The sequence below is a fragment of the Phyllostomus discolor genome, chromosome 14, assembly GCF_004126475.2.
Source record: "Phyllostomus discolor isolate MPI-MPIP mPhyDis1 chromosome 14, mPhyDis1.pri.v3, whole genome shotgun sequence".
NCBI classification, from domain to species: Eukaryota; Metazoa; Chordata; class Mammalia; order Chiroptera; family Phyllostomidae; genus Phyllostomus; species Phyllostomus discolor.
The window spans coordinates 39335316-39358175 of NC_040916.2; the positions used below are offsets into that span (position 1 = coordinate 39335316).

Genomic DNA, 22860 nt, shown 5'->3' on the forward strand with positions numbered 1-22860 from the left:
TAAAATTAAGTATCACTTGAAAAAACATACAAGATAAAGACATAAAAGCTCATGTAGCCCCATAGTGCCAGTCTCAAAAGAGACAGTATCAGTGTTGAAAGACTATCTACATTAGCAATCAAATGCACATGCTTGAATTTCTGCCGTTCTGATGATGGTATCTTCAAAATAGAATACTGTGCGAATCCACTTACATGAAATTCTAGAAAAGACAGAAATCAGCTAATAATTGCCTAGGGCCAGGGGTAGAGGGGAACGAGGAAACTTGTGGGTGATGGAGATTTCCTATGTCTTGATGTGGTAGTGACTACATCTGCCAAAATTCAAAATCTACCCTTTAAACAGGTGCAGTTCACTAAATGTATCATAAAGCCAACTTAAAAATAAAGACCCCATGAGTCTCACCAGTCGCTTGCTGTACAGCAAGGCTGTGCTGCTGCCACTTGCAATCGCCCAGTTTGTAAAGTTCATAACGTGCTTCACCTGCCGGGACAGGCCTGTGATGTCATTCTGCTGCTGCAGTAACTTCATCTGTCTTTCTTTTGTAACATTCTGAAACAGAACAAGAGATTCACCAAAGACTTCTATATGAAAAAAAAAATCAAGTCATGATTTCTATTGAAAATGAGCACAGTGCGTCTATTTCTTTTTTAAAATGGGAACAGTACAAACAGAAGCTAAAAATGGATAAGTTAATGAGCTCCTCATTATTCAATGAGCCAATAATCAAGGGAAAAATCACTCACAAAACTGGGACCTAAACTTAGTTCTCCAGGCTAAAAAGGGCATTCCATATACAGAAATTAATGTTACTTATATATTTTTTTTCCTTCAAAAGATGAAATGTCTGTGTTAAAGATAGTGTCTTTCTGTTAGGCTAATCCAGCAATTTCCAACAGGTGTGCTGCAAAAATTTTTAAAGCATGCAATATCTGACCATTTATAGTCAGGGCATTGGCATCTTTTCCCTTAGATTGTCAAAGTAAAAAAATGACAACATGCCCCAACCAGTGTGGCTCAGCTGAATGGAGTGTTGTCCCATAAACCAAAAGGCTGCAGGTTTGATTCCCAGTCAGGGCACATGTCTAGGTTGCAGGTTCAGTTCCCACTTGGGGCACGTACAAGAGGCAACCGATGAATGTTTCTCTCATCCATGTTTCTCTCTTTCTGTCTCCTTTCCTTTCCCTCTCTCTAAAGTCAATAAGCATGTCCTTGAGTGAGGAGAAACTTTTTTTTAATTTTTAAATGACAACAGCCAACACAACAATAGCCATCTGTTACGAATGATTCAAAATTATGCTTATTTTTTGTCAGATCAGCAAAAAAATATATTTTTTGGTGTGCCAGAGAATTTTAGTAATTAGTTTACGTGTGCCATGAGATGAAAGAGGTTGAAAATTGCTGGGCTAACCCACTACATGGAGTCTACGGCATAATAAGCTGACCTTTAGAAATAACATTATATAATCTTAACTTATTATACTTCTCAGGCCAAAGAAAACTTCCTGTTACCAGTGCCCCCTCCTGGCATGGCATGAGGCGGATGTTCAAATCTCTTCTTTTAAATACTCAGACAAAATGAGAAAGATGAATTTTAGAGCTCTAAGAGTAGAGGTTAGGGGAACTTTTGATCTGACGCAAGTTCATGAAGAACGAGTGAGTGAGTGAGTGAGTGAGTGAGTGAGGGTTGAAGGAAAGAGTAACCCGGAAGAAACGCTACAGAGGAAAGACAAACTGCCTTCTGGGAAGGACGGCCCTCGGAAAGGAGAGGTGACGCCCGCTGCGCTTTGACACGGGTCCGGCAACCCAACAACCCATCTACTTCCTTCTCAACCCCTTTTCAGTCAACTTGGTTTATTGGACAATTTTTTTCCCTAAGGAAACAAGTTTCTCATTTTATAATGTAAATCAATGAGTAAAAGTATCCAGCTGAGAAAAGTTTGACAACTTCACTGGAAATCATTCCTCTTATAAAACCTAGGAAAAACTCTATTTTACAAAGTTTTGGAACACATTACACTAGAAAACATCTGTTATTTAAATTATCAGCAACGGAGTGTGTGGCAAACTTACTATTATGGTAATAATGTATAATATGGTAATAATGTATGGTATTTATGTGTATTTTAGCATTACGAGGCATCTCTTAATTCCATAGTTCTTGAAATGGTTTAAAAACATTATTTTAGACCTATAGTTAAACTGTATTTACAGCAAGTTAAAAGACATCAAAAACAGTTGCATACTCAGTGTTCTCTCTATCAGAAGGGTCTTTCTGAAAACAAAAATCTATCAGGATTAAGTGCCACTGGCTGGATATATAACAGGAAAAAAACCACCAACTTTAACAATATGTGTTACAGCCCTGGCTGGTGTGGCTCAGTGGATTGAGCACCAACTTGGGAACCAAAGGGTCGCTGGTTCAATTCCCAGTCAGGGAACATGCCTGGGATGTGGGCCAGGTCCCCAGTGTGGGGACCACAAGAGGCAACCACACATTAATGTTTCTCTCCTTCTCTTTCTCCTTCCTTTCCCCTCTCTCTAAAAATGAGAAATTATTTTTTAAGAAAACAGTATGTGTTAGAGCACTTTTGTATCTCAATGAAAAAATGAAATCAGAAATGACACTACCGCTAACATAATTTCTTTAATTTGTATGTAATTATGTGTCTAATATTTCTCCAGTGTTCTACAAAAAAAAAAATGGAACAGAAAAAAATCTGCTATGGAAAATCTGAGGTTAATAGTAATGAAGTTACTCACGTACTTTAAACTGCTGTTATTCAGTGGTGCAGAAAATATAACTGCCTATCATCTAAGCCTACTTAAGAGCACGAAGTTTTGAGAACCAATCAAGTGTAGTCAGCAGAGATGCGTCTTTGATTAAAACTTAATTTGGGTTTCACAAATTGACTGGACTCACATCTAGAAATTTACACCTACATATTAATCTCAAATATGCAAAACAAAGACCTAATATAACAAAACTATCAGTAAGTTTAAAATTTACAAATTTCAAAATGAGCCATTTTTACAAAACTACGGAATATTTTTAAAATAAAGTGAAACATGCAAATGATTCAAGCAGGCTCCCAGTATACGTTCATATGCAGGTAAAAGTTAAATTGGGAAAGGGGGGACGCCAATGTGATGGGTCAGCCTTGTCTGCATTTACATCACATTTTAGTAATAATTCTTTCATTCCTAAGAGAACAACACTCTTTCCTAATTTATACAGCTAAAATCAGTGCTATTAAATTGTGGGGCAAAGTAACTAACTCAAAAAAAAAAAAAAAGGTCCATTTTCCAACAGCACATGAAAAAAGATTTTGTAGTTTACTTCCCTGTCCCCCACAACCAATCTAAAAGAGCTTTCAATAATAAACATTAAAAACAGCTAAAGAGTAACAGAAGCAGTTTTTGAGTTTGGCTTTGAACCGTACCTCTAGCTGCTGTAAGAGAGATTTTCCTTTCTTATTAATTTCATTGATAAGGGTGAAAATGGCCACCTTTATTTCCTGTTCTACTCGCTTGTTAGTCTCGTTTACTTCTTTTATCCTGAATAAGAGAAATGCATCATCGGGTTATCAACTTATCTCTAAATCATCAACTATTACAGAAATTCATCCAATTGGGCACTTAACCAAGCAACTAAAATTAAACCTTTGTCAAAATGTGTAACTTATGTTTCAGCAGACCTAACCACTCAATTTGGTCAAAACAAGTTATATATATATATATATATATAGACAAAGAATGGATTAAATATTTAAATATTCAGTCATTTTAAATTAAATTCATAAAGGCCAGTTTATTAATCTAGATGGTAATCTCCTTTAGTTCCTATGACAAACATATTATACAGACATTTGACATCAACAATTGCTGGTTAGTATCGATTCTGGCACACTGGTTCTAATTAATCTTAATTCTTTTCAGTAACAATGTGCAAAAAATACCCAATGTTGCAACCAATAATTATCTTTTCAAATAGCAGGAATTAAGCTTAGAGGCATTAATTTTCATTTATAACTTAACCACTTCACACATGGATCCTAACATACCCCTTTCATAGATCTTCTCAAAATGGTTTCTTATTGTATACAGTTAAAGGCATAAAACATTTTCAATCCGTTCTTTTAAAATAGCTATTAGATGTTCTACAAATAGATATAAGCTTCCACTGTGGTTAAAAAAGCTTTTGTTGCAAATATGAAATAGCTGATACTCTGTTATTTACAAATTAGAAAGGGGGAAATCCCACCAATATAAATAAATAAAATGTTAAACAACAATAAGGAAGCCTTCACAACTTTTATACACTCTGCTTCTGTACAAACTATATATATAACCCACACTTTCAACCCCTAAATTGACCTTAATTTGCCAAGATCAAATCCGAGTAACTTTTAACACACTCAATCATAATAATATAGTTTTCCCTCCTTTGTCTATATATCGGCACTTGTTTGGAAACTTATTTGAAAATTTTATTCAATTCTGTCCTTAAAGTCAATGGAAAACATTTTTAAAAAAATGAGTATTCTGATTACTTATAAGACATAGGGGACTCAAAATGATTTTGCTAAAACTAAAATTATCAAACATGCTCAAAGCAGAGAACAGCCACAGTCGGACTCTCACTGGACTTAGGAATGCCTACTGCGTGTTCAACCATGTCGAAGAAAAAAAATGAATGTACATTAAAAAATAAAGACAGGTCATCAAAAAATGTGTCTAAAAAGGAAAGTAACATTAGAGATTTTAACACCCTTTTTTAAGGCTTTCTGAAGATGAAACCATCAATCTTTCCAATCCTTTGCAATCTTATAAAACATAAACTTCTTGTTCCACTTCTCCACACAGATTCAGGAACATATATAAAAAACATACAGGCAAAAATATAAGACTGCCACATGCATCAACTCACCATCCTTTCTGAAAAAGACATCCATATGTAATTTATGAGGAGACAGGTACTGTCTCCAGTATCACCCACAACACGTCACACATCCACAACACCCTGACATACACAAGAACCTAACCGTCCACAACTAGTGTTATTCACATACACCTGCAACTTCTTAGAATGAAAATTCTACCACCTTACTGTTCAATATATACTATTTTCTAACTCATAATGTACCATTTGTTCATCTACTTAATATTTTTAGTACTATGTGAAATTTGGTTTTAAATAATCATAAGTTAACTGTAATATTCTGAAAGTATTATCTATTATCTGTGAGTCCAAAGAACAAACATTATTAACCCTATCTGTCATGGCCACCAACCGGCAGTGACCGCGGAACACTGTAGATGGCTTGTCGAAACACGAGAAAAACATACACACGGACAACAGAGTCCTGTGGAGAAATAGGGATGAAACGAACACTCTCTCTAGTGGAGAGAGTCCGGAATTCAGGTAAAGCTCATTAATCATTACCAGGAAGTAAGGATCAAACAACAGGTAACAAAGAAGTCTGAGGGCCTATTTTGAGTCAGGGTCAGATAGCTAAAGAGCTGTAAAACTCTGAGGAACAAACTTACTTCTTCCTTGGACCCTTATCACTTAATTGAGAGCATTCTAAACAAAGCAGGTTTCACAGGATTTTACATATTCTTTCTTAGGCCAGATCACCCGGGGAGCCCGCCCTTTCCAGCACAGGGCTGCACCACCCTCTGTCATTGTTTCAGGCTTAGGTGGAGCAAGGGAAGTAAGGCAGCCAAGAGATTAGGAGATTTTCTCGCAGACAAGGAGGACTCAGTTTTTGTCAAAGCCGAGGGGCAGGGGTCCATCACCCCCTTTTGCTGTAGCCCCCAAAGTCCTTCCTTGGGGGCCTCCCACATGATGGTGCCTGTCTTAGATCATTCCCCCCTTGGGGAATCTTACTCGTCATTGGCTAACCGGCCAAGCATTGGGGGCCAGATATGGATGAAGTAAAAGGAGCAGAAGCAGCGCTCCTGAGCCAGGGAGATAAGCTTTTGTCTCCTTGCTGACTTACAGTCCAAGGTCATTCCCTCAGCCTTAGCCTTGGCAGGGGTTACAGCTTCTGATACCAGGCAGGGCGGTTCCCAACACCTATCCCTACCTCTAGGAACACACACGCTTTAATTATGCCAGCTCCGAGTACTTGTCTTCCTACGTTAAAGGTCCTCGTTTTGTCAATCTGTTCACTTCTGGAACTTACTCCCACCTATTTTACCAATAAAATTAATTAATTCAGAAATGAACCAATATAGAATTTTTTAATACTCATTGTGTTACTGATAAAATCAATAGAATTTTATCAGATCAAAATCAAAATTTAAGAGTTTACTATGTGCCAGAAACTGTGTTATATATTCACCTTATAATAACACAACTAAAAAGTAGTCTTTAGTGATTGTTTTACATATGAGAAAATAAATTTGTCCACCACTCTTCACATTCTCCTCTATTCTGTGTCTTCAATAGTCTGTAGTTAATTCTATGTATCAATTGCATTTTCCACATTTAACTAAGGCTTACCAAGATTAGAGTCTTACTAATTATAAAAACAGTCAAAGATGTATCCAGCCTAAAAGACTATTCAAAATGTTGGTCTATTAAATTTTACTTAATTGACAAATATAAACTCAAACTTATACCATTTATCCCTCCCCCAAAATATTTTAATATGCTTAACATGAAAAGAAAAACATTTAAATTGGACCATGTTTAATCATGAAAGTGAAATTATAGCTTCATGGTAACACACTTACCTATTCTGCACCTGAGTAGCTGCAAAATGAACATAATTCTTCTTCTCAAGAAGTTTGGCCAGTAGATTCTCAATTGCACCTTTCTGGTTTTGAAAAGCTTCTTCTAAAAACTGGTACCTTAAAACCAAAACAAAAATGATATTTAAAACAGGAAATTTATGATGAAGACTTTGGAAATGAAGCATTGCTGCATGGGTAAATCCTGAAACCTTACTTAAATGATCAACGTTCTAGGCCAGCCATGCATACCTTGTGTCATATCAACTTTTAACTACCAGTCCCTCCCCATTGGACCCAATATTGAAAAGCCACTGTAAGATTAAAAAAAATACTTAAAAACTGTTTAAGTGTTGGCTCTTTACATTAGAATTTTGATTCAGAATTAAATTTTTTAAAAAAAATCCTAATACTGCCATATGTTGTATACATTTTATACCGCAAGACAACCACATCATAGAAAATACTTTCAAAAGAAAACCATCCATATTTCCAACATTATAAAATTGCTATCACTGTAATATATAATTCCTCAGTCTTTTATTATGCATCTTTAGATTCAACTGTAATCATAATGTACATGCAATTTTGCACCTGACTTTTAGTCTTTATTTGGTCTTTATAATCACCACTTAAAATATTTCTTCAGTTCTAGATACTTTATGTTGTCCAACTTTTCCAAAGAGTTTATCAATGAAAAAAATCACTGAAATCAGTTTTATTGTAACTATCAACATAAGTGATGTATGTTAAGATTTTCTAGTATTATAATAGTGAAAATTAAGACTTGATAGTAAAGACTACAGTTCATTGGTTACTAAAAAGGTAGAATAATTTTCTTTGCTAGTTTCATGTCCTTTGTGTAAATTGTTCATTAAGTCAACAAATATTCTGGGGCTTCTTCTATACGCTAGGAACACATGGATTAAAAATATCTATTATTGTTCATATGCTCAAAATAAATCAGCACAAGTATAGAACGACAGCTAGCACACTCATAAGAGCTATGATGGAGGTATACGAGGTCTGCCCAGAAAAAGTCCAGACGTTGTTAATACAACAAGAACGGTTTGCATGACATCGATGTAACCTGGCAGCCAAGGAGAGTGGACAGGAATGTGCATGCGTGGACAATGATGACTTCACTGTACTAGTCAGCGGGGGGCGGTAGACTCTGTTGAGTGAGCATGTGCACTGTGTGGCCATAACATTCAAAATGACTGAGCAAGTAGAACAACAAATCTGCATCGAATTTTGTGTTAAGCTCGAACATTCTTCCCCAAATACTATCGGGATGATACAAAAGGCCACAGCTATGGGCAACTGGTGACTGGCAGCTTCATCACAACAACACACCTGCTCTTGCATCACATCTCCTGCAGTTTTTTGGCAAAACATCAAATCACCCAGGTGACTCAGCCCTACAGCTCAGATGTCCCGCCTTACAACTTCTGGCTTTTCCCAAAGCTAAAATCACCTTTGCAAAAAAAGAAATTTCAGATCATCGATGAGATTCAGGAAAATATGACAGGCAGCTGAAGGTGACTAGGAGAACTGGGTGAGGCCCCATGGTGCCCACTTGGAAGGGAGCTGAGGCATAGTTGCGCTGTATCTCTATTTTTCGTATTACATGGCTGGATACTTTCTGTATGGACTTCCCGTCCGGTTTGCAACAGGAGCGCTGCCTTACTCTGTCTCACCACCAAGGAAAGCTTCACACGGAAGTCACAACAAAGGCACACAGGAACTATAAATAATTCAATTTAGCCAAAGAAAACCATGCAAAGGTCAGAATATGAGACAATGATTGATAAACTTGAGAACAGACTGTGAAGGGCTGAGTATAACGAGTCTAATTTTTGGATTTTCATTCTCTCAGTAACGGGAAACCCTTGAAGAATTCTAACCAAGATATAGTAATCACATACCCATTCTAGGACAATCATCAGACAAAAATGCAAAAGACAGGTCTGAAGAAGGGAGAAGGGAAGAGCAATTAGAAATCTATGATGGTAGCTCAGCTGAGTAATCAAGGTATAAAACCAGTTGGTACAGCTAAACAAATAAGCTTAAACAACAAACTATATCAGAGAGATCAGCATCTTGGTGGTTTGGGAGTTCATATGGCTCGAGTTCAGGTAAGATCCACAGTATAACCTAAAAACTGAATGCCTGGCTAAGGCAGAGTGAAAGCAGGACGGGTAGCAGAACTCAAGCTACTACCTAAGTTAGAATTGTCTATATGGATACGAAATCACTACAGGCAGGAACTGAGATGAAGAGGAAGACTAGGAGCATCTAGGTACTTGGGCTTCAGTGAGAGTCTCAGTGAAGGTAAATACAGGAGGAAAGGTGATAGAGTTGTAAACATTAAAAACGCTTGCTTGTGGTGGGGTTCAAGAGATAAAGGAAAAATAAGTAGTGTGAGATGGAAGTAAAGAGCAATATGGGAATCGGTGTCACAAAGAACATCTGGCAATGAGGTTTTTATTTTGTGCAGTAAGAATTTCTTATTGTAGCAAAACAGACATTAAAAATTTACCCTTTTTTTAACCATTTTTAAGACAAATATTTTAAAGCAAAAAACACTCCTGCCTATATTGTAAAGTCTACCCATTATAATTTGCATTAGATATTAATTAAACAGCACGAAAACATGGGGGCACCTTAATTGAAAAAGCTTTTTAAAAAAGAGGCTCTACTGTTAAGGAGGTGACCCAAGGACTGCTCCTTCATTGAAGAGCAGCATTCGTTTACCATAATTTCTCCGGGTCCAAAATATAATTTTGTTACATTTGTAAAAATAAAGTAGGAATATGATATTACCACATTAACCCTTTTGACTTAATGAGCTTTATATTGTGAGGAAGAAAGATCTCTGGATGCAGAATTTGATTATGCCAGCACAAAAAGAAAAGCACTGGTAGAAAAGTCAACCGGAACCATACTTCACAAATATTTAATTGAGAAGTTTAATCTTTACAAATTCATTTCTCTTTTCCCCTCAAAATAAATGTTTTAGAATCCTCTTTCCAAAAATATCTTTGCTGCATTCACGTGAACACGCAGCAAACACACTAGGAACACACGTAGGTGAAAGTGTGCGTCATCTCCTTCCCTTACACAGGAGTTTACAACCGAGCTGGATGTTAAAAATGAGTAAGAGCTTTCAAGATAAACAAACTCGCAGAAAAGGTGCTTTCTTTCTTTTTTCTTTAAAGAGTTTTCTTTATATTTAGACAGAGGGGAAGGGTCAGAGAAAGACAGAAACATCAATGTGTGGTTGCTTTTTGAACCCCCCTACCTCGGACCTGGGACCTGGCCTGCAACCCAGGCATGTGCCCTGACTGGGAATTGAACCAGGACCCTTTGGTTTGCAGGCCTGCACTCAATCCTCTGAGCCATGCCAGCCAGGGCAGAAAGGTACTTTCATTGAAGGAAAAAATATGAATGGACACAAATACATAATTCTGAAGCCATTTGCTATTTTAAAGGCCTTGGAAAAGAAGGCAAAGCTCTGAAAGGAGGTAAGTAAAGAGCTGTTTTGTTGAAGTTGGACTCAGATAATAAATAATAGTGAACCATCAAAATATCAACTGCAAAATGATGATCAGATATGTCTCTGTTCATTTGAATAAATTCAAATGTATTATTAGAAGAAAAACACTAGCTGGAGCTTGCAAAAAAAAAAGGAGTAATAGGAAAATAGTTTTGGCTGCATCCTACTTCTGATTTTCTTAGCTAACAGAATAAACTAACACTGAATTTTCTTTTCTAACTAACCAAATTATAACTGAAATACTTCAGAAGTGGGGAGAATGCATAACCAATAAACAGATTAAGCGTAAGTCTGATTAATATGTAAACACATGAAAGTAGTTTCTTAAATTTTAATCTTACATATGAAGCAGTGATTCTTAGCATAGTCTTCTTAATCACAATGAGCTATTTTTTTAAAGATTTTATTTATTTATTTTTAGAGAGGGAAGGGGGGAGAGAGAGAGAGAGAGGGAGGGAGGGAGAGAGAGGGAGAGAGAAAGAGAGAGGGAGAGAGAGAGAGAGAAACATCAATGTGCGGTTGCTGGGGGTTATGGCCTGCAACCCAGGCATGTACCCTGGCTGGGAATCGAACCTCGGACACTTTGGTTCCCAGCCCGCACTCAATCCAGTGAGCTACGCCAGCCAGGGCACAATGAGCTATTTTTAATATTTCAAAAATACCTAAGTAAAAGTTATATAGCCCTATGATTTAGTCAGGACAGGTTAAAAGTAAGGCTTTCTGTGCCTTTGGCTAGAATTATAGAAACTCAGTATAATATACTGAGTTATTCTGGTTTTGAACAGAATTCATCACCATGCTTAGATGCTTTTTTCTTATTAAGAAATATATTAATGCAGACCCTGGCTGGTATAGCTCAGTGCTGCAAACCAAACATCGCAGGTTCGATTCCTAGTCAGGGCACATGTCTGGCTGGGTTGCAGGCCACGGCCCCCAGCAACTGCACATTGATGTCTGTCTGTCTGTCTGTCTGTCTTTCTCTCTCCCCCTCCCTCCCTTTCCTCTCTAAAAAATAAATAAATAAATAAAATCTTTAAGAAAGAAAAAGAAATATATTAATGCAGTTTGCTAAAAAAATTTTGAAAATCTGGTTGTCAGAGGTAAATAATGTGCGATGAATAATAAAAGGATTATTTTTTAAAAGGCTGAGAATCACTTAGCTAATAACTTAAGAGCTATAGCTTCTGAATGCACATTTAGAATTTTATCAGGTCCTAGGCTGCACACGAATTCTACTATTCTTGCCAAGTAATTACAGTAGTATTATTCTTAGTAATTGTCAGCATATACACAATTGGTAAGATTTTACTCTGGCACCCCTAGGGCAATAAGTCATCTTAGTTTGTATCCAAATTGTGTATCAAAAAATAAAATAGTAATTCTGACTCAGTTTCTTTTTTAATTCAGGTATTTCACTTAAAACTTACATAAAATTTCAAACATACATTATAGAGGTTCAAGTCCATGAAACCTTTCACCTACTTTCAAAAAGGATTCATTTATAGCCAATTTTGTCAAAATATCCACCCACTGTATCCTCAAGATTACTTTGAAAATCCCAAACATAATATTTTATCTAAGGATTTATCAATCTACAGCTAGCAATAGCTAGCCTGTTTTGAGAACTTGTATTTTCAGGCACTCTACTAATAAATATCTTACACACACTCTCATTTAATCTTTAGAAAAATTTCCCTGGCTGGAGTAGCTCAGTGGATTGAGCGCAGGCTGCCAACCAAAGTGTCGCAGGTTCGATTCCCAGTCAGGGCACATGCCTGGGTTGCAGGCCATGACCCCTAGCAACCGCACATTAATGTTTCTCTCTCTCTCTCCCCCTCCCTCCCTTCCCTCTCTAAAAATAAATAAATAAAACCTTAAAAAAAAAAACCCACCAGTTAATTAAAAAAAAAAAAAGAAAAACTTAATGACTATTTTAGTAGTATATAACTATCTTCATAGTATGAGTTGGATGATTTGAACAACCCTCTATGTCTAAGTCCTTAAGTATGAAACAACCATATTTATCTTACAGGACTGTTCTAAGAATTACATTGAGCAAAACACACAAAGCACTTAATAATAAGCATAGTACTTTGATTACAAAAGCAAAATGGGAGCTTAATGCTAGTTATCACTGCCAGTTTTAGCAGTAATTTTAAATTGTTTCCTTTGTGACAAAATAAAACCTCAATCCTTCAACAACAAAAGCTTACTATGCACAGACAGAGTGTTCCGAAGAATAATTTAAAACGAGATTCTGTTCCTTAAGCTCTAAATAAAGGGGAGATAACGGTCATAAGAGTCCAGGAAGGGCTGAGGAGAAGGGGAACTCCAAGCAATCATGATGAGAACCTTAAAGGGTGGAAATTTCGAGAAAGCTTGGGGAAGACATTAGGATTGCCACATAAACAGAACGAAGAACCAACTTTAAATCTCAAAGGGCACGTGGTGACATCAGCTGGTATTTCTGTTAGGTGAGATTTCAGTTAGAACAGGCTGCTGCTTTCCATTGTTGTCTTCAAATTCACTTATCTCTTCTTCCATAGCATATGACCTGTGGTTAATGCCAGGCAAAATCAGAGAAAAAACTAGAGACAGAGAATAACAGCAAAAAAAAGTAAGTTTGGGGACAACTCTAATAACACTAATATATAATTGTCATTCCCAAATGGAAAGGGAAAAGGAAAAGAAAAATATATTGGAAGAAATTACAATGGAGTATAAACTATATATTTACAGATCTAAGAAGCTCAACATCTCCAAGCACAAGAAAGATTAAAGAAATCACACTAAAGTTTGTCATTTCCAAACTGCTTAAAGTCAGTCATAAAGAAGTCTTAACAGTAGCTTTAGGAACAAAGATACATTATGTGCAAGGAATAAAGACAGAGAAGAGAACGACATCTCTAAAGTACTGGAAGAAAACTGTAGGCCCAGAATTAGTTAGCAAAAATATCTTCCCGTAGTGACAGAATTTGGGGGGAAAATATGTTCACTACCTTTGAGTGTGAGGATGGTTTCACAAGTACATACCTATGCCACTGTAAGACAGACATCTAAAAGACCTATGACCGCAATGTAAGAGTGTAGTCGAGTAACCTGCGCCTCCGCCACCTCCTAAGGACTTAAGGGAAGTTCTAATAATGCTGTGGAAGAGAGGACGGGAGACCCCTGAGAAGTAGCAGACACCAAAAACCCACATGTGGATTTTTAGACAAAGTGCACACCATCTGGTGACCAAAACTCCGTTCTAGAAATTCAATGGTCCCAACCTGGTAGTGCTGTGCACAGATATCCAATCCTTTATTGAGGAAAGCATTGTAATTCTAGGCAAAAATTTGCATAAATAATTTTTCAAGGAAAAAGAGAAGTTCATAGTTTAAAATAACCATATATAAGGAAACGTGGCACCCTGAGCAAAAATCAAGGGTATACAAAGAAGAAATAAAGGTCCTACAATGGAAGCAAAATATATCTCTGCTTACTATACCTAAAGAATGGAACATAACCTGGCAAACATTCAGGCAACTTTTTTAAAAAGCAGGCAAAAAGCGGACAAAGAGCCTCAATTTTTTTTTTTTGGCAACTCCCTGTGAATCTATTGTATAATTTCATATCTCAAAATGAAACATTTTTTACAAAGGGGAGTGTGATTGGCAGATTCTAAAATTTTTAAATGCAACAATGGGTTTTAATGGAAGTTTCACATAGTTACAGAGAATACTCATTAACTGATATTACTCAGAAAAAAAATGCCTCTTTGTTTTGTATTTTGAGCTAAAAAAAAAATATGGGAAAAATACACAAGGTAAAAAGACATGGAGAAATCAGGAATGGTACAAGGAGATCATACATACACACGTAAACTCCAGAAGGGGAGACAAGAGGCGACATGTGTAATATTTGGAGAGATTACTGATTAAAAACTGTAATCCAGAGACTGAGAAAACCAAACCAAAGGAGAAATCTCAAAAAGCAGTCAGAAACCAAAGACAGGTTACTTTCAAAAGAATAATAGGTAGGAAGTTTGCTGATCAACAGAAAAAGGCAATGTGCTTACATAATCAATGTGCTGACAACGACAAAAACAAAAGTAACTGACAAACTATACATAAAATGCTACACACAGCATAAATATCTTCCAATAATGGGAGTAAAACAGAGATATTTGTGGACAGACTAAAACAAATTTGTTAATAAAACAAGCATTAACAATTTCAAAAGACAGAAATCATGTACACCATGTTCTCTAACAGTGAAATTAGATTAAAAGTCCATTTAAAAAAAATGTTTTCCATATTTGGAGGCTAAAATTAAAGCCTTACAGCTTACCCTTGAAAGTACGCATCTGACTATCACACAGATTTTTTTCAATAAATATACACTTGGCCTTCGTAACTCTGCATTTTGCATCTGTGGATTTAACCAACTGCAGATTAAGAACACTATTTTCGATATTCAGTTGGGGCTGCAGGGATGTGGAAGGCCGACTCTCCACATTGTTCTATGCCATTTTATACAAAGCACTTGAGCACCTGCTGTATTTGGTACCCACAAGGTGTCCTGGAACCAAGCCCCTGTGGACTCTGGTTTAAGTTTTGGGAGAGTCAGAAGTTACACTCAGATTTTCAAATGCATAGAGGGGGTCAGTGCCCCTAGTTGTTGTTCAAGAGTCAACAGCACTCTAATCTATCCATTGTTCAAGGAAGAAATTACAATGGAAATTAGAAAATATTTTGAATTGAACTATTAAAATACCTTACACTGAAATCTAAGATAGGGCTAAGACAATACTTAATAGGAAATTACCATTTATTAGATAAAAAGTATGAAATTTAGTAAGCCAAGCATTCATTGTAAGAAGGTAGAAAAAAGAAACATAAATAAACCCAAACAAAGTAAAAAAAAATTAAGATGGATACAGAAAATAATATAGAAAAAATATATAACAGTACACATCAACAAGCCAAAACTTGGTTCTATGAAAACACTAGTATTAACAAATTTGTGAAATGACGGATAAAAAAAAAAAAGAAGGCACAAATAGCTAATGCCAGGCATTTAAAAGAGGTCACCAACACTGCAAATCTGAAGACATTAAAAAGATATTCATGAAAACTGCTATCAAGAAATTTGAAATTTTAGATAAAATGAAGTTTATAGAAATACATAACTTTGCAACACTGATATAACAGAAAATCTGTACCACAAAAAAAAAATCTGAACCTGTAGTTAAAAAATAAATAAACCCAACAAATTCCCATTCCAAATACATACCCTACAGAAACACATGCACATGTATCCCAGAAGATCTGAGGAAATATTCTTATTTTTCACATTTCCCCCAACTAGAAACAACCCAAGTTATTATTTAAAAAAAATAGATAAACTATAGCCAGGATGTTTCCAAACTTTCTTTTTTCATTTAAATATTTTATTTTTATCCTCACCAGAAAATATGCTTACTGATTTTTAGAGCAGGGAGGGAGGGAGAGAGAGAACCATCAGTGCAAGAGAGAAACATGGATCAGCTGCCTCTCATTCGCACCCCTACCTGCCAGAAACTAACCACAACCAGACAGCAAACCTGTGACCTTCTGGTTTCCAGGACAACACTCCAACTGACCAATGGCCCCAACCAGGGCCCCAAACTTTCCTGGATCAGGATGCCATTTAGTGTTCCCAGCAAATTTTTTTTCACAGAACTAAATGAAGTACCCAATAGTTTCATTTATCAAGTAGTTAGGTAAAAAAATTTTTTTAAATACCCAAAATCCAGATTTTTAAAGATATTTTAGTTATTCTTTATACTGTATTCTGAGTTACCCCCCTCACTCAAACCTTTTTAAAAGTATGCATGGATACGCACTGAATTCTTCTATTTGCCAGAAAGGATGAAAGGTTGTGTATGCTACAGTAAAAAAGACAAAATAGGGTGCTCTCCTTTCTTTCCATTCTAATTAATGAGAAAAATTTTAAATAGAGTGATGTGATAAGAGAAGACATGAGTGGCAAGAACTTCTAAATGGTACACAGTACAGAGTTCTGGAAGAGTGATGACATTCACACTACATCTCAGAGACAGGAGCCAGCCGTGCAGAGATGAGAGAGAAACCACAGGCGATCAGAGGCAGGTTTCCATTGCTGCAACAGAAAATGACCAGCCAGCAGGGTTTTTACTTTTGACACAATTTTACCAATTAACAACAGTTTTACCAACATAGTCTCAACCTGTATGTCCCACTGCCAAATGGATAACGGACATTCTGAATAGTATGCTTCTTTCTCAGACTCTCTCCTGGTACTCCTCTCTGCCAGGCTGGCTCCTAGCCATACTCAGCTCCTCTCTTCCCAGTCACAAAAGCAGTCATTCTGCTGGGCGACTGACTCGCTGAGCCTATGAGTTACTCAGTTTGTTTGATAGGCCCACAAACTATGATATTAAAATTCACAAGGCTTTTCCTCCCACAAAACCAAAATGAATTAACTCTATTTTGAACATAATCGCTGAAATTACTATCAAACCCCATACTCAATCTCAAGTCTCACACAGACTAAAAGAATACAATATAGTAAAAACAGTCTCAGTTTTTAAAATTATTTTATAGTCATTAGCTAGTATGGTACCTGGACCTGGTGAACACTCAAGTATCTATTGAACTGAACTTAATGAATACTGAGTAAAAGTTCAATAAATAAGCTGCTTTTGCTCTGACAACAAATGTACCTTACAAAAACAATATGCTTAGATCAGAAACCTTGACCTGTCTCCAGAGCTCTAATTATAGCTCCCTGAGAGGACTGACAGTAGAAATTAATTTCTAAGTAATAGTAAGTAATTTCTACCAGCCATGTGGATTTCATCTGAAAAGCTTTTTCAACTTTAGAAAAATTTGCAGAGAAAAACAAAACTAAGTTTGGCAAAGGTTTTTCTTAAAGTAGTGGTTTTCAACTTCTACTGAAAAAAACAAGAAACACCTAGGGGGACTTACCGGTATTCTTAAAATACTATAAAAAAACCTTTGGAGCCCTGGCTAGTGTGGCTCAGCGGATCGAGAGTCAGCCTGCAAACTGAAGAGTCAATGGTTCGATTCCCAGTCAGGGCACATGCCTAGGTTGCTGAGGGCGTGCAGGAGGCAACCATGGATGGTTCTCTCACACATTAATGTTTCTCTCCTTCTCTACCCTGCCCCTCTAAAAAAACAAATAAAAAATAAAAACAAAACTATGAAAAACTTTTAATATCCAAAATGTAATGTAAGATTATTAGGCAGTCTGGAGTAGCACTAAAGCCATCAGCATTTTTTTTTAAGGTCTCTAAGTAGCTCTAATATACATTAAGGATTATCTACCTGGATATTCATCCATCCACTCATTTTTTAGTTTAAAGGCCTAAATCCAAGAAAAGTTGTTTCTTTAGGAAAATATTTGAGAGAAATGTTACTTACGTAGTTCCATTCAAGTGAACACCACTATTGAGTATGGGGTTTGATAGTAGTTCATTTCAGCGATTATGTTCAAAATAGAGTTAATTCATTTTGGTTTTGCTGAGGGAAAAGCCTTGTGAATTCTAGTATCATAGTTTGTGGGCCTATAAACCATCTTACTCTTTAATAAAAATGCCTGATACTAGGTTTTAAGTAACCATTCTCTCTTAAACCACACTGGTGCTCAAAAACAATCCACAAATATCCTTCTCTAACTATATATACAAAATTGCAACTGGAATAAAACATATTAAGGTGAAGCAAAGCTAACTTTCACTCTCAGCCATGACTGAGTAACAGGCACCAGGCTAGCCTGCTACCAAACACTAAAAAACGAGAGGAAGATATATGAGGCAACTGTATTCAGTCACTGGGGAACCTCTGCTAAACTCATTTTCGGAGAAATCCTACAGTCCTTTGCAGAGTATCACAGTCACCCTGCCTCTCTGTCGGTAGACAATTTCTTGGGAACTGGCAAAGAGAACTGGAGACCAAGCAGAGTACAAAAGTCTCTTTGAGCTGAGGAGCAGGAATCAGAGTTTGGGACTACTTAGCACCAGGAATCCACGGAGCAGGGAACTGGAACAGAGGGAGCCCTGCAGGGTGAGGCTGAGGAGTGAGTGGGAGGCTAAGAGAGAGGGGAAGATACAGACTGAATTAATTCCTCACAAATCCATACCCAGTGCCTGAGCTGGACATGCACAGGATGAGGCATAAGCTGCTATGAAGTTGGCAATGGAAGGAAAAAAACCTAGAGGTCACGCAGTTCTGGGAGACACAACTCCAGCTGAGCCAGTGAGGGAAGAGACTCGGTTCACCTTCCACCCGAGTTCACCAGGCATCTAAGAAACCAGAAGGCCACACCTTAAAGGAAAGAACTCCAGTTGGAAAAGTTCTACCCTAGGCCCATCCTGTCCTAACAAAGCTTAAAACCAAGTCTTCACATGATCTTTCAAGAAACAGAGTTTAGAAGTTGAGTCCAAACAAGTTAAGAGGCTTGGGCAATATACTGGGCTTTCACAGTTCATCCCTAACAAAGTATAAAGCCAAGCTTACAGAAATCAAGGCAATCAATCAACTACTAATTTAATTGTGTGTTAGAACAACAATTAAGAGTCTGCAGAGGAACACAGAATCCAGCGTTTCCATAATGTATTACCCACAATGTCCAAATCTCAGTAAACACTCATTAGGCATTCAAAGAAACAAAATATGACTAAAAAAAAAATATATATATATATATGCAACAAAACTGACACCAAGATAGTCCAGATGTTCTACTTAGCAGACTTTAAATGGGCTATTACATATTTTTTCCAAATTTAAATGAAAACAGGTTCTTAATAGTGAACTGATAGGAAATTTCAGTAGAACAAAAAAGGAAATTCCAAAAAAGTACAATAATTGAAATAATTCATTGGATGGGCCAGGCAGCCAATGGGTGATGGCTGAAGAAAGGGTTAGTGAAAACGAACACAAATGAAAAGCTACAAAGTCTGAAGAAGAGGAAACAGATTGAAGAAAAATGAACAAAGTTTTAGAGGCCTGTGTGTCAAAATCAAATAATCTAACAGAATGTGTGCTTAGAATCCCACGAGACAATAAGAATTCGGGGGAGAAATTTTTTTAAGAGTAATGGCCAACTTCCGAAAACTGATTAAAAACCCAGAAACTTACAGACACAAGAAGGTCAGTGAAGCACACGCACAATCTACAGAATGGAATGTCCACATACAACTTCACAGTCAAATGGTGAAGACCAAAGAAAAAAGAGGAAATCTTAAAAGTGGCCAGAAAGCCACCATACAACAGTCAGGGAAGAATACAAATGGTATCATTAAAAACAAATAGAGGCCAAAATACAAAGTATTGACAGCTTTTAAATGTTAAAAAATATATAATGTCAATCCAGAATTTTCTAGTACAAACATCCTTCTACACTGAGGATTTTCTGCTGAACAGAAGCTGAAAGGAGTCTTCAGCAGACCTACAAAACAAGAAATGCTGAAGGATATTCTATGACAAAGGAACATGGTCAGAAATGGTAACCCATATACTTCAAAGAGCATCGTCCCATACATCAAAAGGTTGCAGGTTCAATCCCCAGTCAGGGTATGTGCAGAAGGCAACCAATTGATTTTTCTCTCTCTGCCTCTCCGTCTTACCCTCCAAAACAAGAAACCAATAAAAAAAACATATCCTCAGATGAGGATTAAAACCATATTTTTTTAAAAAGCATTTTAAGGTAAAGTTCATAATGTATGCATGAATAACTGATATGGCATTAGTACAAAGGATAAGGGCTTGATAAACTAAATTATTCTTTTGTAAGGTTACTATATTTTGACGTGAGAAACAATACAATATTTTAAATACACTTTAAGTTAAAGCTGCCTATCATTAGCTGCAGCATAATCACTAAAAAAAGAGGTATAACTTAAGCCAAAAGTGGATGTAAAATGAAATACCAAAAGAAGTTTCAACTTAGAAGATGACAGGAAAGAAACAACAGAACAAAAGCACAAAAGAGAAAAACAGAAAATAAAAAATGGCAAACTTAAACCTAACCACATCAATAATTACATTAAATATAACAGGATTAAAACATTCCAATTAAAAGACCAAGGGCCTTCAGTTAAGAGATAGCGCAAAGGGACCTCAACTATTTTTATGACTAAAAATAGATTTCTATGAAAATACAGACATATAATTGATAACTCCTATATTCAGGGAGCTCTACTACCTCTTTTTTCCCTTTATCTAAATTAATAAACATCTGTTAGTGAGTGAAACAGTCTAAACCTGTGTCAGGCAGATGTTCCTCAAGTTACAATGGAGTTATGTCCCCCAAAACCCATCGTAGGTCAGAAATACTTTGTCAAAAATGTATTTAATACACCTAACCTACTGAATTCAAAGATTAGGCAGAACACTTACATTAGCCTACATTTAGGCACAATCACCTCACTGCCACTGCTCAACATCACGAGAGACTATCACAGCACACATAACTAGCTCAGGAAAAGAGCAAAATTCAAAATTCAAAGTTTTTTTTTAAAAGATTTTATTTATTTAATTTTAGAGAGGGAAGGGAGGGAGAAAGAGAGAGAGAGAGAAACATCAATGTGGGGCTGCTGGGGGTTATGGCCTGCAACCCAGGCATGTTACCCTGGCTGGGAATCGAACCTGCGACACTTTGGTTCACAGCCCTTGCTCAATCCACTGAGCTACGCCAGCCAGGGCCAAAATTCAAAGTTTTTAAGTCAAAAAATTCTAAGTCAAACAATTGTAAATCAGGGATCTCCTCTCCTGTTCTAGGTTGGCTATTGGACTCAGTGAATAAAAAATGGAGCCAAAAGAGTGTTCCCATGAATTTGGGTTTGGATATGAAAAACCAACGGAGGCAAAAACGGTGCCAGGATATCTGACCTACGCAACAGAAAAATACACAATGGCCAAAAATTGAGATGGGGCAAGGCTGATGGTGAAGAAGGTTTGGAGAAGGTGGTTAGGTCAATTTTAATGTTATATTTGGCCCTGGCTGGCGTGGCTCAGTGGATTGAGCGTGAGCTGCAAGCCAGGGCATCTCGGGTTCGGTTCCCAGTCAGGGCACATGCCTGGGTTGCGGGCCACGGACCCCAGCAACCGCACATGGATGTTTCTCTTTCTTTCTCTTTCTCTCTCCCTTCCCTCTCTAAAAAATAAATAAATAAAATCTTAAAAAAATGTTATATTTGATAAAGCAAACACTCAAGTAGACATACAGAATACTGAGAGAGAAATATAAATGTGGACAGCACTGGCACATGAATGGCATTTAAAGCCGCAGGACTGTAGCTGGAGGTAATGGACTAAGGCCTGGCACACCCAACATTAAGAGATCCAGGAGAATGAGCAAATGAGACTGAGAAGCAGCAAGCAGTGTAGTAGGAAGACAACTAGAAAAGGTGGTCTCCTGGCAGCCAACTAACTAGAATGTACTGAGGGATGATCAAGCATGTCAAGTGTTGCCGACATATACAGTGGTGAGACGACCAGGAAACGGCCTCCAGACTTAGTAGAGCAGTGCTGGCGGTGACCTGGAAGAGCAGTGCTGGCAGAGTGCTGGCAGCGCAGTGTGAGTGTATCTAAGAGAAAACGGGACAGAAAAAATTGGAGACCATGACTATAAGCAATCCTTTCAAAAAGTTTTGCAGCCAAGAGGAGTAGGAACAGCTGCTGGTAGAGAAAGTAGGTTAAAGAAAAGGTTTGGTGTTTTTGTATTTAAAGATAGGAAAAAAAATAGCAGAATACCAAAATACCAATAGGAATAACTGCTAAAGACAGAGAAACTGACATCGGCAGAAAAGGCCAAACTGCAGAAGCAATGTCGTTGGCTACACGAGACAGAATCTAAGTGTGTACGTGGAGAAATTGGCTTTCTAGAGAGAGTTCAAGTAAGGTGACAAACAGAAATGGAGAAATGGGGGTGCAGGTGCTTGGCAGGTAAGTAGACGTGGCAGACCGAAACTGTTCAAGTTCTCTGTTGAGCGCCTCGATGTTTCCCATGATGTAGAACGCAATGTCGGTATCTGGGAGTGAGGACTGAGGATGCAGTGCCCGCACATGTGACAGGAAAAGGCGTGCACACACCGTATGACTGCCAGTGAACAGTAGGGTCTACTTGAGATAAGCAGACCAGCCAAAAATGAGACTAGATGGTGTCACTACGCATTTTTTTCTCCTGTGATGGTCATTAGCTGCATGAGCAAAGCATGATAAAAAGGAAGCTGGGTTTCATCATGATTGTGGTTTTGCCAAGCGAGTTCAACCAAGTGGGATATAGGAGTCAAGGTTAAATGCCAAGGGAGTGAACAGGAGTAGTGTTGAAATTAAACTGGAAAAGGGTTAAGTGAGAACAGAAAGAAATGAAGGAAAGGAAAGGCATATTAGCAGTGGATTAAAATTCAAGTCACTGTGTGGCAAATAAATGTGGAGGGCTAATACTAAACAGAATAAGATAGAATGATAAATGTGATCACAGACAGGAATGTTTGAAATTGAAAAGAACTTTTTGGAAATGCCACAGTGTAG

The 22860-nt window shown here is 37.2% G+C and overlaps 1 protein-coding gene and 1 long non-coding RNA gene across 3 annotated transcripts in view; both read right to left on the reverse strand.

Annotated features, from left to right (window-relative positions):
- TRIM33 (tripartite motif containing 33) overlaps positions 1–22860 on the reverse strand; it is a 97774-nt gene that overhangs the window by 31603 nt on the left and 43311 nt on the right. For both annotated transcript variants that reach the window (XM_028502697.2, XM_028502696.2), the window contains exons 5-7: positions 6745–6861; positions 3444–3558; positions 406–552 (exon numbers count right to left, since the gene is read on the reverse strand). In XM_028502697.2, coding sequence (XP_028358498.1) covers positions 406–552; positions 3444–3558; positions 6745–6861 — 379 coding nt within the window. The remainder of the gene's footprint in view (positions 1–405; positions 553–3443; positions 3559–6744; positions 6862–22860) is intronic.
- Positions 4729–6735, reverse strand: LOC118498142. The gene is made up of 2 exons (XR_004900662.1): positions 6083–6735; positions 4729–5273 (listed from the first exon to the last, which is right to left on the reverse strand). It is a non-coding gene; the product is annotated as an uncharacterized LOC118498142 (long non-coding RNA).